Below are 16,639 nucleotides of genomic sequence, written 5' to 3'. Positions count from 1 at the left end.
AAAGTCTTATGAGAACATTTTTAAATTATTTACTAAAGTAGTTAGTTATGTATGTATAATGTCTATAAAATCAGCAAATTTAAAAAAAGAAGAATAAGAATAGAGCTGTTGATGTTTATAGGACCAACAGAAAATACTTGTTGTTAATTTCCATATCATATGACAGCATATATACAAATCTTTATTTATTCTTATAAATAATAAGATATTAATTAAAAATGTTGTGTTAAGCATTATATCACATGAATATAACGAAAAATAATTATTTATTTTGTATCTTCATATGGTGGTTAAAAATAATAATTATCAATACAATTAATTAATACTGAATGAGTGTTTGTAATAATGAATGTAATTTTATTATAAGCAATTTTTACGTACATACATCATTTATAAGTAATAATTATTTTTTTTTTTTTTTTTCTAATAATTATAAATCATGTTTTAAAATTTAAGAATATATCGGGTGGGTTCGGGAAACTTCGGTAATGCGAGCATTCGATACACACACTTATGGCTTTCAGTTGATGTTAATTTTAAATCCTTTTCAACGCGGCAGGCATCTAAATTCAGTCGTACTGTTCAGTACTGTCAGTAGTCTCAGTTGGTCTCAGTCAGTCTCAGTACAGAAACCACATCATACAGAGATAGAGTATAGAGAGGTTCAGTCTTTAATGCGCAATCGCTTAAAAACCAACTTTTATTTTATCATTTTTATTTCATAAATATCTAAATATATAAATATTTAATTACATTTTATTAATTCTTCATTAAGTGCTATATAAATATTTCTTTAAAACAATTTTTTTTTTTTTTTTTTTGTGATAATTTTTTTTTTTTATTTTTTTCATTTTTTTTTCTTTTTAATTTAAAAAATTTGAAAATGAATTCAATTTTAAGGTGAGTAATTGTACAGTCTTTTTTATTATACATACCAAATTTTAATTTATAAATTTTATTATATATAATATAAAAAAAAATTAAATATTAGTTAATTAAAATATAATTTATTTTTTCGAATTTTTTAACTGATAAAAAAAAAAATAAACATTTTAGTTGAAACAGTAAAAATGTAAAATCTTAATACATATAAGAAAAAAAAAACACACCCACACACGAATAAATGTATACTATATTTTACGTGAATAAAATAACAAAAATTAAAAAAAATTATTGATTCTTATGGTCTTTTTTCGTTGGTTTTGTATAGCTTGTTAAATCTTTTTCTCGCTTTGTGCGTAATTTTATTGCAAGTTTATATGAATAAATATATAAAATTGACTGAATACAATAAAATTATTATGTACTTAAAAACAAAATCGTACCAACATATTATTGTTAATTTTATAATACACAGCAATATTAACTAGATTCAAAATTTAAATCGAAATAATACTAGAATAATTTTAACGGTAAGAAATATTCAAAATATAGTGTGCATTAATTATATTTCATAAAAAAAAAATAACAAATAACGAAAAAAAAAAAAATAAATAAATAAATAAACGTTAATAATTGTAAAATTTATTTTGATATCATAAGGTAATTTAAATATATACATATTTCTTTGTAAAGTATGTGTATTTGCATGTATACTAATACTTAGAAAACTGAGTGTGAGGGTCACCTACGCGTTTAAAACATCTACCTAAGCGTATATATATTTCGCGATTATTATAATACTCACGTTGTAAGTAATGTTAGTCACGTGACCAATGAGAATAATACAGAATAAAAAAGGGCAAAAGGGACTCGAATAAGAAGCTTCTCTGATGTGATCAGACCATCCCTTGTACATATATATATATATATATATATATATATATATATATATATCGATAAAAGATTCTTTTTGCTTGCTCTGGTAAGCGTAATGCTTGAAATAAAGGGATTTGCTTTTGCCTAAACACACATACATATATTTGGTTGTTGCGCGTGCTAAAGTGAATTTATTTAAAAACTATTTTAAGAAAATTTAATATTTTATTTCGATAAAGATCGATTTTAAATTAATAAATATATATTTATTTTTTTTTGTTGTAAATTAAAAGTTTTTGTATACATCATAATTCATAATTATTTTTAGTAAAACTTGATTTAATTTTGGAGTATTTTAGTTATTGAAAGCTAGATAATAACTCAATTGAATAAAACTATTATATTATTACCATAATTTGGTGAAGGCGTTTGTTAATAATAGAAAAAAAAATAAAATAAAATTATGATAAAAGCAAAAATGTTATGAGCCCATAATATAAATTAAAACTATCTTGTATCTAAGTAGAATGTAGATCTATGTAAATATTTTGGGTTTGTCGACTCTTTTTATCTGCGGTTCACTGACTGGAATTAAATACATACTCCCTCATTATTTGTAACCAGAGGGTTATTTTTAAATAAATTGTATAATACCAACGTACAAAAATATCGCTAATATTTTTAAATACTATTTAACCAATAAATAATTAATGATTTTTATTTACTTTGATACATAAAGTTATAAAAAAACAAGTAAAAAATAAATAACACATATATAATAGAAAATAAAATTATTTTCCATGTTTAGAATGACACAATCGGCAAAGTTCCGAATCCATATATATATATATATATATATATATATATAAATTTACACGGTATATACGGGAAACGGTTGCCTACAGATGCACCGTTATGCATAAAAGATCAGCATGGGTCAAACGTGAAGAATCGGGAATCTAGGATATATGTGTATATTCGGTCAACAATGTCATCAAATTCAACTATAAAATATATATAATATATAACTATTAAATATTCCACGATATTATTATAATGATATATATAATAATCATCTTTATCGAAATAATTTGATTATTGACATTGATTAATATAAAATATTAATATTTATCATATCTATATAGAATTGAAAAGATATAATAATAATAATAATAATAATAATAATAAATAATATTAATACGAAATGATGAATGTATTTAAAAAACGATACATAAAAAGGAGAATAAAAAGTATCTAAGAAAAAAGATGAGAAAGTAATGAAAGAAGATTAGGGAACAAGTTATTAAATCTAAAGACCCGCTTTTAAATTTTTTATTTGATCGTCTCACATTTCTCTCAAGGATTTTTTTTATAAATCCTCTTCTACTAGATGTTAGATATATATATATATATATATATATATATATATATATATGCCTTGCATTTCGATGTGAAAAACTATACACACGTTTTTGTTCGACTGTTTAGTGACTGTACATAATTAAATTTTTTATTTTTTTGCCTTAAATCTTAGAAATCTCATATCAACAATCACTGGCATTATACAGTATTTTTTTTATAAAACAAAATTTTATATGCATATTCATTTAATATTTAATGAAGCCAAATAAATTTATTCTAGTTAATCATAACTATATTATACACGGAGAAAAATGTTGGCTCAAAACCTATCAATTTTTATTATGCTGTAGACCAAACTTGAAACAGAAAAGGAAGCATCCAAAAAGTATTATTATACTGTTATGAAAAATTATTAAGCTGCATCACAACTATTACAATGTATGGAAGTAATTGTTATTATATCTTATCGATAAGTCTCACTTGTCTCACGCATAGTAAGTATTATAATACAGCATAATAAAAATTTGTAGGTTTCGAGCCAACATTTTCCTACGTGTATTTTTTTTATTCTTATTTAAATCAGATATTTATTCTAGTTTTATTTAATTTCAATCAATGATAAAATTGATACAGGTAATATTTAATTAATATAAAAAAAAATGTAAAGATTAGTGTATCAAATTGAAAGATTGAATGACTTAGTTGGAGATGAATAGCATGTGAAGATGAAGATAAAATAGTAGTAAAGTACACAGTGTCTATAGTGGTAGTTTTTCTTTAATCAAACTTAATAGTTTGTCTACTTTTATCGATATACTGTTATGTACTACGTAGAATGTCGTATATATATATATATATATATATATATATATATATATAACAAGTCCGATTGTTGGCCTTATACGTATAACGTATAACGTTTAATTTATAATGTATACGTTAAACGAACAGCTAAACATTAAACTTGAAAATGTCAATGATACTAGCTAGACGATAAATTTACGCCATTGCTAGAGATTCCACTTGTGTTTTATTCTGATTCTTTGTGTTGTGAAAACTTGTCACTGTATTCCACTAGCGTACACCCAAGTATTCGTAAATTTTTTTCATTAAATTTTCAGTTGTACGCTTATATCAATTGTATCGTTTTTTATCTAAATTGTTCATAAACGATGATAAGCAAAAAATAAAGACCCTCATTTACTTTTGGAACCATAAATATAGTAGATTGAATATTGTACTGTTAGTACACATCTAGCACATCAGTTATAAATTCCATTATAATTACAATAATCTTTACCAACACCTGCGCTGAAAAAAAAAAAAAATATTTTAGCTGTTAATGTTGCTATTATTATTATTATTATTATTATTATTATTATTATTATTATTATTATTGTTGTTTTTAAGGAGACTTGTATTGTAATTTATTAAATTAATATAATAATAACATTTAAAATTATTAATTTCAGATTATATATCCTTATGGGATCATTTCTAATAACTTACGTCATCAGTATTCAAGTAGAGCATACTTTTGAAACAGTACACACAAGTAATGCTGCAGTATTAAATCGTTTAGGATTAACACCAATTGAAATACCCGAAGGACATTACAAGAAACGTGTATCTGGACCAGAACCTCAAGCATTATCATCATCATTAAGTTATTCGAGTGCACAATCACGAATCCATCAACCGTATAGCAGACGTCATGGTCATCATGATAGTCACATATACGTGGTAAAATTACCAGCAAGTCCACCGTATTATACAGTCACGAGACCCTTAAAATCGATGAATAAAGATAATAATAATAATAATAATAATAATAATAATATCCCAAGCAAAAGTAGTACTGACAAGGGAATTTTTGACGGTGGTATTGATGACTCAAGTGTAATAAATCAAACACCTTTAGTTGGATTTAACAGTAATGGTAAACCAGCTAAAATTTATCACTGGAATCTTCAATTAATGAAAAAACTATCTGAAAAAAAACGTTTACATGAACAATTTAAAATGGATCAATTAAGAAAAAAATTTAAAGAAAATAGAAATAATATTATTAAAAATCAAGATTATAAAAAAAATATAAATTCATTATTAATAACTACAACATCTGATATTGATGATGAATTTAATAAAATATTTAATGTTAACGTGAAAAATAATAATTATAATAAATACAATGGTTTAGTTAATGACAATAAAAATATAATTTTTCAAAATCAAACAAGAAATAATGATAAATTATTAAATTATTATTCAGAAAATATTCAACAATCGAACAAATTCTATGGAATTTCTAATAAATTCAATAATCAAAATAGTACAAGAAAAATGTATCGATTTGAAGATAATTATAATGTAAAATCACGTCCAAATAGATTAGCTAATGATTTAAATAATAATAATAATAATAAACAATACCGAATTAAAGCAGCAGTGACGTATTATGCACCAATGATTACAAAAAAAATAACTGGATTGTCGATCAATAATGACATACACAAAAATTTTCCTGGTAACGGAAAACCAAAAGCTTTTTATGTAATGGAAAAGAGTCGCCGCAAGCCAATTTACTATCATTCTTTATTGTCATAATTTTTCTAATATTTAATTTGTTTTAAAAAAAATATCTTATTAAATAATAATAATAATAATAATAATAATAATAATAATAATAATAATAATAATAATAATAATAATAATAATAATAATAATAATAACAATAATAATAATAATAATAATAATAATAATCATCAATGGATCTACAATAAATGTAAGCAATGATGACTTATGTAGAAAATGAAAATTTTTTCATTTTATTTTTAACTGACAATTAAAATTATTCAATAGTTGATATACTGATTTCCCGAATAGACTGAGAGAAAAAGAGACTTTTACACTCTTTTATATAAATTATTAATCATTTTGTATACTGTAAAAAAATAATAAACTAAAGGATAATTAAATGCGGAGGAGTGAATACGGAGCGATTATTTATTTATTTATTTACGTAATCCTTTCAGAGTAACGTGATTACTTCAAGAGACTGAAATAATTTGATTTTTGTATCATTGTTAAAAAATTTTTTTAAAAACCCGGATTACAATAAATATTTATATTAATATTTACTTCAATAAATTATGTATTTATGATTTTGAATTAATAGTTTTATTATTATATATAAATTTATTATAACATTAAAACTCCAGACTTCGGAGTATACAATAATAACAGAGTGAATTCTGATTAAAAACTTACTCCATATTCACCCTCAATTTTTACACTCTATATTATTGTTAAATTGTTTTTTTATAATTATGATATACATATATATTTCATGGCTTTAATTATTTTGATTTAAAAATAAGTAGAATTTAAGATGAATTTTGCTTTTAAATATCTTAAGACACAAACATAGTAACAATATAATTAACATAAACTATGATATGAATATTAGAAAATTAAAAAAAATACAAACTTTTATACTTTTATATAGTTATTTTTATAAAATAAACAAATATACATAGGTAAATCGTCATATTTTTTTTTACCAACTATTTAATGAAATAATTATTTAGTTATTCAAAATTATACTTATTTCTTGCACTTATTTATTATTAAACTTTATGCAATAACTTATTCTATAATTTTAAGTTTAAATGTAAATTTCTTTTTCTTCTTTTTTATGTTAACTAATATTTTACTAAAAAATTTATATCATTATTCAAAGCATCAATTGTCGGATTATCACTTATCAGACACACATTAACATCTTCATTGTATATAAAATAATGTTTATATATATATATATATATATATATATATATATATATATATATGTCATTACTTAATGATACATATTATTTTTCAATTAACATTACATAATATTACATATATTTTACTTACATTGTCATTTTATATTTGATATATTATTATTAAGTTTTTATTTAGTCGTATTATATTATCACAATATATTTATTATGATTATAATTACTATTATTACTATAGAAAAAAAATAAATAATACCATGACTTGGGAATTTTAAATTTAAAACGAGTTTGATATTGACTATTGCTATACGGATCTATAAAATCTTATAATCTTTAATTTAAATAAGGGAAAAAAGACATACACTAGAAATAAAATAAATAAAAATACAACTAAAATTTATTATAGTTCACGTCCACTATATCAATATGAATATTCTACGAATAGTGGGTGTCTATGTGCACATGTGCTGGTTTTCTAATACGTATATATACGTATAAACACAACCTCTGTTATTAAGATATACCCCGAATAATGATGAAATTAATTCACTATTGGTATATGTGATGATAGAATGATGTTTGAGCATCAGGTCCAATCAAATATATCGATGTTGGTTTACCATTAAATCCGTAAGGTCCTTTTTTTAATTTTTTTATTGAACTTTGTTTTTTTTTATTTTTGAAAGGATTTTCCCATTGATATACTGACATAGGTTTTCCATTACTTATAAAATCAATCGGTAAATTTATAAATGGATTTATTTTTTTGTGATGATGATTTTGAGCAATAAATGACGGTAATTTATTACTATAACCAGGCCTTAAATTGGACGTAGAGAATTTTGGTGGATTTGAAATGTAACCAAGTCCTGGTACATAAAAATAAGGAACTGGTGGTAAACGAACGTAAAATATATTACTATCTTTAATTTTTTTGTTATAAATTAATTTTTCTTTTGCATCATATAACGATGATAAGTATTTATTTTCTGGTATCATATACGAATATTTTTGATAATATGATGATTTTTCATTAAAATTATCTTTTTTTGATTTTAATGTAGATAAATTATTTTTATCTTCTTTATTGCTGTCATTTATTTTTTTAATTAAACTATTAGATTCTTCGTCATCATGTTTTATGTCATTATTAACAACAATATCATCCGATAATTTTACTTTTAAAGGTGCCGCCGTAACAGTAATCACAACCAGTATTATAACTACCAAACAAGTCATCATTATTGTGTCTGTAATTCAATAAAAATTTTTATATTATTAATTGCTCTATATAGATAGATAGATAGATAGATAGATAGATAGATAGATAGATAAATAATTTTTATTTGATCCTAGAGCCATAGCTCCCTAAGGACCATAAAATTAAAAGTTACATTATTTATACATATACAAATATATATATATTATACTTAAAACTTTCAAATTTATGTAATTTATATATCAGTTTATCGAAATCATTTTTAAATCAACACTAAATCATTTTCAATATATTATTAAGCATTAAAATTAAAATTTTCTGCATTTGTGCTATGACCAGGTGCATGAAAATACTAATATTATTAAACTATATATGTATATGCAAAATGACATAGTATCACCGAAAAAGAGGACCACACAATACACACTTATTGTTACCAATAGTAGTTACTTGTATGCACACGACCAATATAGGTACATAAGTATTAATAAACCGATATTATATAATTATCTTTCTCAAGTCCAAAATCTATAACAATATTTATACGCAGAGAAAATTTTTCAATGTGTAAGATTTATATATATATATATATATTATTTTTTAATCATATAATTTTAAAATCATTTATAGTGTGTTCCAATTATTTCCCCTATATTGTATTATTAAATAAATTATCTCATACTTTTTATTGTATTTTATATCCTCTGTTTTAAAAAGATTTAGAGATGTGTGCTTCTTATAAAAAGAAGAGAAAAAAGGTAAAACTAGGAATAGATAATGTATAGTATATAATATAATTAAATTTGAAAAAACTTGTACAAGATTTTAATATAATTGAGCATCAGATTATTGATAAAAATTTTTGACCTATTGTGTGATTTCGATAATGATTTATCGAGTTCTATAGTAAGGAATTTATAGTAATACTATGTTATGGTAATACTATTTACCCATTATGTACATGGTGAGAGGCTTATATATTTGTATACGATATTACAAGGAAGTGAAATCTTAACCAACCGGGTACAATCAGGGTTGTTGTTTAACTCAGTCAGTTTAAGTAGAAGCGTGTGAAAATAACACGCTGCTGTATATTGTTGTTTTAAGTTATTACATTATGCGAAAAGTTAATAATGTAATATTCTTATAATAATTTATCCATTGAATAATAACATTATGCTATAATAATAATAATAATAATAATAATAATAATAATAATAATATTGTATAACGATCGATTATATATATAGACACACGAAAAAAAATAAACTTTATAAATTAGTGTTTGAAATTATAACCCGAAACCCGGGTATCAATATGAGGAATTTTAACATTCCAAATAATAAATTTTATAATACGTGTCGTCAATTTTCTAATTATCACTTACGATTTTTAAAGTTAAAATAATAATTTTTCTTGCAGGGACAATAAAATTTAATATTTATCCTATAATTATTTACGTTTTAATTTATAAATTAAAGAATTATTATTTAGAATGATAGTATTTACTGATCACGATATTATTATACCTGTCGTTTCTCAATTTATATATAGTTCATTTTTTTCTGTACATAATATTTAATCATGATAATTTACACATTTAATTTCTTATTTTAATAATATATACATACACATAATATAAATTTTTGTATATACTTTTTTTTATTCATTTTTGAAATAAAGAAGAATTTTTTTTTATGTTTAGTGATTAAGAATTAATTATTAACATAATAATGTTATTAATTATAATTGAGGAAATATTATTATCGAATTGAAGGACAATATATATATATATATATATATATATATATATATATATATAAGTTGAAGTATTTTCCCAGGTTAAGCAACCAACCAAAGCGAGATATACCAGTAGCAGATCTATACACAAATATACAAGAATCTATTTAAAATATATACATATATATAAAAATTTGAAACACCCACACATTTTACTTTTGCATTGTTATATATAAACAAAACACTTTAACTATTACCACAAACGCAAAAGAGTTAATACATACATATTCATTGAATCTTCTAAAATTAAATTACTTTTTATTTTTTTAATCCCAATAACTCAGATATTTTTTGTTTAACAATTGATAATAAACGAAGGCGTCCACGCAGTTTGACTTTATTACATAAATAATAAATATTTAAAATATCTGTATTTATATATTTTTTTATCAATAACTCCAATAAAATTATTTGAATAAAAAAAATTGTACAACAATTAGATATGACAAATAACGAATGTATTACATTTGCGAAATTTATCTATGGTTTATTGTCATTTTTTACTATTCAGATGAATTTTTTTATTTTTAAAATTCAAGCAAAAAACTTAAATTATTATTGTTTTCAAATCCTTACTGACCTGACAAAAACAAATTGCAAACTGTCATTAAATAGTTTCATATAAAATTTAAAAAAATAAATAAATATATGTATCCCTGTGTTTATATATACTTTCATTTATCAGAAAATATTTAATGAGGATAAAAAATGACCTCAATGAGTTTTTAATTACATGAGAGATAAATGCAAATTTATAACACGGGAGAACGAAAAAATAGGCGGAAGTCTTTACAGTAATCAAAAATCTTATATATTTATGAACCATGTGAATATTTTTGTAATTTTTTAATTATGTAACATAATATAATATAATATAAAAAAAAAATTAATATTTCAATTTATAATTTATTAATAGAAAAAAATATATAATTTCTTCAATTAAATTATTTTTTTTTTCAATATAAAAAATTTTTTAATTATCAACTATAAAAATACGTATACTGGATTTAGGCATGAAATCAAGAATAACAAAACAAATGTTAAATGTAAAATATCTTTGTGCAGTGAAAACGAGTATTGTGCGTTTTATAAATTACATGACGCTGACAAAATGACAAATTGTATCGATCTTATTAGTGGACGTAAACTTGGCATACCACCAATATAAATGTATACATATGTATTTTATCACAAAACTCAATGTACATTTTAATTAACCATGATTATCAGAAAAAGAAAAAAAAAGAAAATAAAATTTTCTATTTCTATGACAAATTGGCTACTATGTATACTATATATGTAATATCTTATCATATCGATATAGTTGACATAATCCTCACGGCTAAATCAAAATTATATATATGTATATATGAAATTTTTATAAACCCATAAATAAATTTATAAATTATAGCAATTGAATTTATTCTTTAAATTATATTTAATCACTAATAAACTGACAGTAAAATTTTAACACGCTGATAAGTCTCGATCATCAACGTGTCGTGTCTTAAAAAATCACAATGTAACGTTGTCACTTAGCAAGTTACATACTTGGCATTCAAGTGTGTTTGAAAACCCGTCTACTACTGTACATATATTATGTATTATAATACATATGAAAAAAATATTGTGCATACAAATTATTACTTGTCATCTTCATTATGACTTGTTACATTCCTAATTTTTTTTAAAACTTATATTAAAATCAACATTCATTTTAATAAGATATTTAAAAAATTATTTTTGCTGTTATAGTCAATTAAATTTACTCTATGAAAATTTTAAATAATTTTAATCAAAACAGAAAATAGAAAATAAAACTTAATATGTTATGAGAATTAATGTAGGTATCTTGTCGTTTTAAACTGGATTATATAAAAGATAATAAACTTGTTGCGGTTTTATATCCAGCACGTGCGAATTGTGCTGTAATTTTATTTTTCTTTTATTTATATTATTATTTTTTTTTTATTTCATCATTTATGATAAAGTAATTGTTGAATCAGATTTAGATGATAATAATAATGATATGGTTTCCTTGTTTTTATTTTTTTTAAGTGATATTTATGTAACTTATTTATTGCTAATAAATGTTATGTCAATTGACTAAAAATTTCTGTAACTAGTCTCATAAACATTAACAGTGTCGTATATAACTTAAATGAAAATTATTATACGTAAACACTATAATTTTGCAGATCTATTATTACGAAACAAATCCTCAAGTTACACGAACCTTGCCGTATAAAGTGTCACCTTCGAAGGATCCTTATTTTTTATATTAAGGCAATATTGTTTCCAGTATTTTTAACAGATAACAGAATAAATAATAATAATAATAATAATAAACTAACAACACTTAAAATTTGAATTAATAAATGATTTCATTCACACAAAATAAATCAACTTGTTAAATAATTTATAAATAACCACTAATGACATTAATTATACATATTTTATAATTTTTTTTTTCGTTTGCTTATCCATAAGAAATTAAAATATTAAGTTTACCACTCTTTATGGATCACGAGTTGTTATAAGAATGAAGCCTTTTCTTAACGATGTCTTGTATTTAAAGCACGTTCCCCACTACATATTTTACATTACGTTATAAAATCTTTGGTTTATTTTTTTGAATAATATTTTTATTTGTTTTAACTTTCGCTTATTGTTTAGATTAATATTCATTAATGTCAATATAACATAATTTTATTAATTATTATATTGTTATTGGTTATTAATACATATTTATTATAAATTAAAATAATAGTAACAATAAATATTAAATATTTATAATTATTTATAGTTTCATTTAAGCGTTTTTATGGCTGTGAAATAGGACATGGATATAATACAATCATAACACTTATTACAATTATTATAAACTCCTTCTTCAAATATTAATTGTATTTTTTTCTTTTATAGTTTTTCATTAAATATGATTCATATTAATATACTTTTATCTTAAACTTTTTTTGTTCTATATGACGCATATATATATATATATATATTGATGTATAAGTCAAACAAGTCTGATTTTGCTAAGGTACTTGATAGACTACATATACATTGGAGTTATTTACCATGTAATGACCGTTGTACCAGATAGTCACGGGAATGCCGCAGTAGTAGGACCGTTTTAATGAAATTCACCAGCTCCACCGTTTCGCTTGTGAAACTATCTTATTCTCTTGTTGAGAGAGAATTACCACGATGTCATGAGAATATATACCAGAATTGAACGCGCTCTGCATTTTTAATATATAACAAGTTACTTTTAATTTATTTGATTTTATTTTATATATATGTTATATATTTTTTTATTAATAAAATTATTTTTTTGTTAACATTATAATCTACATTTAACACTTGAATCTATATTAGATTTTAAAATAAATTAAAAAATAGATGAAAAGTTTTATCGAATATATAAAAATTTACGTAACCTACTTTAAAACGTGTTATATACATTTTAATAAATGATTGAATATCACGAGTAGCTTCTCTGTATAATAAAAAGATTTAATAGAAAATCCTTCTTAGATAATTTCATCATGATTAAATTTCTCTAAAAGGTCTAAAAATTCCTCAAGCTCTGTTTCACTTTAACTATAGTTTAATTTTATGAACGAACGTTGAATTATATAATTATTTATTTATTTAAATTTAAAAGCTAGTAAGTTGTTTTTTTTATATTTAAATATTTATATAGATAATTGTTGGCAATACTGAATTATAGTACGTTATTATCATTATCCAATTTAAACAATTAATCGAAATTTAATCTATTTGAACTTAAAAAAACGGCGCGGAAAAACTGTGCCCATGAATCATAATGCGCATGCGCATAAAGTTGACTAATGGGTGTATATTTTTTCAATAACTTATTAAAAAAAAAAATAAATATATATATATATATATATATATATATATATATATATATATATATATATATATATATATGTATGACTGCAAAAAAATTTTAAACATTAAGCTCACATGCTTTATTCATTACTTGTAATTGTTTAAAAATTAATATATATATATATATATATATCCATAGATATATTGTGATGGAAGCTCTTGATATGAAAATACTATATGGAAGTGAAACAGGAACTGCCCAAGATATTGCTGAAGGAATTTGGAAGCTAGCTAAGAGGTTATGCATAGCGATAATAATTATATATATATATATATGAAAATATTTACTATTGTTATTATTATTATTATTATTAATATTGTTGTTGTTATAGGTGTGAATTAAAATGTTCAGTAATGTCTATGAATGATTATAATATTGAAAATATTATTAAAGAAAAATTAATAATATTTGTTGTTTCCACAACTGGTCAAGGAGAATGTCCATTAAATATGCGTAAATTTTGGCGTTTTTTATTGCAAAAAAAATTACCTAATAATTTTATTGATAATCTAAAATATGCAGTACTTGGATTAGGTGACAGCTCATATGAAAAATACAATTATGCTGCTAAAAAATTAAATAAAAGGCTATCACAATTAGGTGGTACATCATTAATATCAATTGGCTTAGCTGACGATCAACATGATTTAGGAATTGATGCTACTATAGATCCATGGATACAACAATTATGGAATGAAATAAATAGAATATATCATAGTATACCATCATTAATAAAATCATTTAATATCTATGATAATAACGATAAAGAAATAGAACAACGTTATGATATAAGTATATTAAATAATAATAATAAAAATAATGATTTAAATAAATTAGATCGGTTATCGAATATCAATATTAATAAAAATATATATATGAGAGAATTAGATATTAATGATGAATTGAAAATTTGTAAAATTATTGGTAACACAAGAATAACAGCTCACGATCATTATCAAGATGTAAGATTAATTAAATTATCATTTGATAAATTAATAAATTATGAACCAGGTGATGTTATTTATTTAAGACCACAAAATTCATCTCAACAAGTTGATAATTTTTTTAATTTACTAAATAAATATAATATTCCACTTGATAGAAATACTATTATTAAATTTAAAAAAAAAGAAATAAAATTACCATACATTTTACAAGAACCAGTGACGCTTGAACAACTTGCTAAACAATATTGGGATTTAAATTACAAACCAAGAAGATCAACAATTCATTTACTAGCTTCTATTAGTGATAATCAATTAGAAAAAGATAAATTTATTGAATTTACAAAATCTGCTGGACAAGAAGATTTATTTAATTATATTAATAGACCAAGAAGAAATATTATTGAAGTATTGAATGATTTTCCGCATACAGCTAAAAAATTGAATGAAAAAATATTATTTGAAATAATGTCACCAATAAAACCACGTGTTTTTAGTATTGCTTCAAGTAATAAATATACACAAAATCAAATTGAATTATTGGTAGCTGTTGTTAAATATAAAACAAAACTTGTTGTACCACGTTTTGGTTTATGTTCTAATTGGTTAGCATCATTTAAAGTTTTAAATGATAGTAAGGATGATAATAATGAAGAAAATAAAATTTTATGTTGGTTACAAAAAGGAAATTTTAAATTTGATTATGATAAACCAATGATTTTAATTGGTCCTGGTACTGGACTTGCCCCATTTAGATCATTATTACTTGAAAGAGCATCATTAAAACATGATTTAACTGATACAGTTTTATTTTTTGGATGTAGATATAAAGAAAAAGATTATCATTGTCGTGATGATATTAAAAAATTGATTGATAATAACAATTTAAAAGTTTTTTGTGCTTTTTCACGAGATCAAGAAAACAAAGTGTAATATTATTTAATTAATTTTTAGAAAACTTATAAAAACTTGAAATTATTATTATTATTATTATTATTATTATTATTATTATTATTATTATAATGCTTTTTATTTAATTTTTTTTCATTAGGTACGTCCAACATATTATACGTAAACAAGGAGAATTGTGCTGGGAATTATTATCTAAAGGTGGTAAAATTTATTTGTCAGGTAGTTCAAAAAATATGCCAAAAGATGTGAGAGACGAATTTGTTTATTTATCAAAAAAATTTGGCAATTTTAATGATGATCAATCCGAAGAATTTGTTAAAGAACTTGAAAAAACTGGACGATATCAAACAGAAACATGGGCATAAATTATTTGTAAATAAATAAATAAATAAAAATTAATATTTATATTCATTTATTCATTACATTGTCTATTTAAAATTAGTATACTATTAAATTATAGTGTGATATATTGTCGAAACAAAAAATCTCTATTGTGTACTTGCAGCCTTTTTTTTAATGCTGTCAAGAAATTTTCAGTTTATCAATTTAGATAATAAATCATTTTTTTTTTTAATTTTTAAAAATTTGAAATTATTATTGAATAGCATATATATTTTTTGACTCACCTACTATGGATGATATCGTGCCTATTAAAATAATTCAAATTTCTGCCAGCAACAGGCTTGACATACTTATTTGAAATATATTTAACTTAATTAATAAAACTATCGGCTGATATCAGTATATTTTTATACACATACTTGTATTAATGGCAATTAACAATAAAAAATATTTTAGTAAAAAGTGTTGTATTTATAGTATTTAGCTGTCATCCCATTTTAAATATAAAATTTAAAAATTTTGCACATGCGTAGTATAATTTTTCTATTTTTATCTGTCGTTGCCGCTCCCTTTTAAGATACATGCACATTATACG

General features: G+C 22.1%; 3 protein-coding genes across 3 annotated transcripts; 2 read left to right on the top strand and 1 right to left on the bottom strand.

Moving 5' to 3' along the window:
• Positions 1-559: 559 nt before the first annotated feature.
• Positions 560-6,538, top strand: LOC103573698 (putative uncharacterized protein DDB_G0289263). Its single transcript, XM_053737328.1, has 2 exons — positions 560-900; positions 4,593-6,538. Exons 1-2 carry the CDS (start codon positions 884-886, stop codon positions 5,725-5,727), a joined length of 1,152 nt encoding a protein of 383 aa, XP_053593303.1. The 5' UTR covers positions 560-883; the 3' UTR covers positions 5,728-6,538.
• Positions 6,539-7,163: 625 nt separating this feature from the next.
• On the bottom strand, positions 7,164-12,396 carry LOC103573697 (uncharacterized). The gene is made up of 2 exons (XM_053737444.1): positions 12,158-12,396; positions 7,164-8,152 (listed from the first exon to the last, which is right to left on the bottom strand). Exon 2 carries the CDS (start codon positions 8,142-8,144, stop codon positions 7,452-7,454), a length of 693 nt encoding a protein of 230 aa, XP_053593419.1. The 5' UTR covers positions 8,145-8,152; positions 12,158-12,396; the 3' UTR covers positions 7,164-7,451.
• A 1,503-nt stretch (positions 12,397-13,899) lies between these two features.
• Positions 13,900-16,113, top strand: LOC103573662 (NADPH-dependent diflavin oxidoreductase 1). Its single transcript, XM_008552833.3, has 3 exons — positions 13,900-14,083; positions 14,178-15,719; positions 15,842-16,113. Exons 1-3 carry the CDS (start codon positions 13,995-13,997, stop codon positions 16,065-16,067), a joined length of 1,857 nt encoding a protein of 618 aa, XP_008551055.1. The 5' UTR covers positions 13,900-13,994; the 3' UTR covers positions 16,068-16,113.
• The last annotated feature ends 526 nt before the right edge of the window (positions 16,114-16,639 follow it).

This window comes from Microplitis demolitor, chromosome 3 (genome assembly GCF_026212275.2).
Source record: "Microplitis demolitor isolate Queensland-Clemson2020A chromosome 3, iyMicDemo2.1a, whole genome shotgun sequence".
NCBI classification, from domain to species: Eukaryota; Metazoa; Arthropoda; class Insecta; order Hymenoptera; family Braconidae; genus Microplitis; species Microplitis demolitor.
The sequence above is the reverse complement of the archived record's forward strand: the minus strand, read 5'-3'. Positions and strand labels throughout refer to the sequence as shown.

Excerpts from the sequence above, each read along its gene's own strand:
- LOC103573697 (XM_053737444.1), bottom strand. The coding sequence starts at position 8,144 with ATGATGACTTGTTTGGTAGTTATAATACTGGTTGTGATTACTGTTACG.
- LOC103573662 (XM_008552833.3), top strand. The coding sequence starts at position 13,995 with ATGGAAGCTCTTGATATGAAAATACTATATGGAAGTGAAACAGGAACT. Across the intron at positions 14,084-14,177 it reads ATTTGGAAGCTAGCTAAGAG|GTGTGAATTAAAATGTTCAG; the intron begins GTTATGCATAGC and ends TTGTTGTTATAG. Across the intron at positions 15,720-15,841 it reads CGAGATCAAGAAAACAAAGT|GTACGTCCAACATATTATAC; the intron begins GTAATATTATTT and ends TTTTTTCATTAG.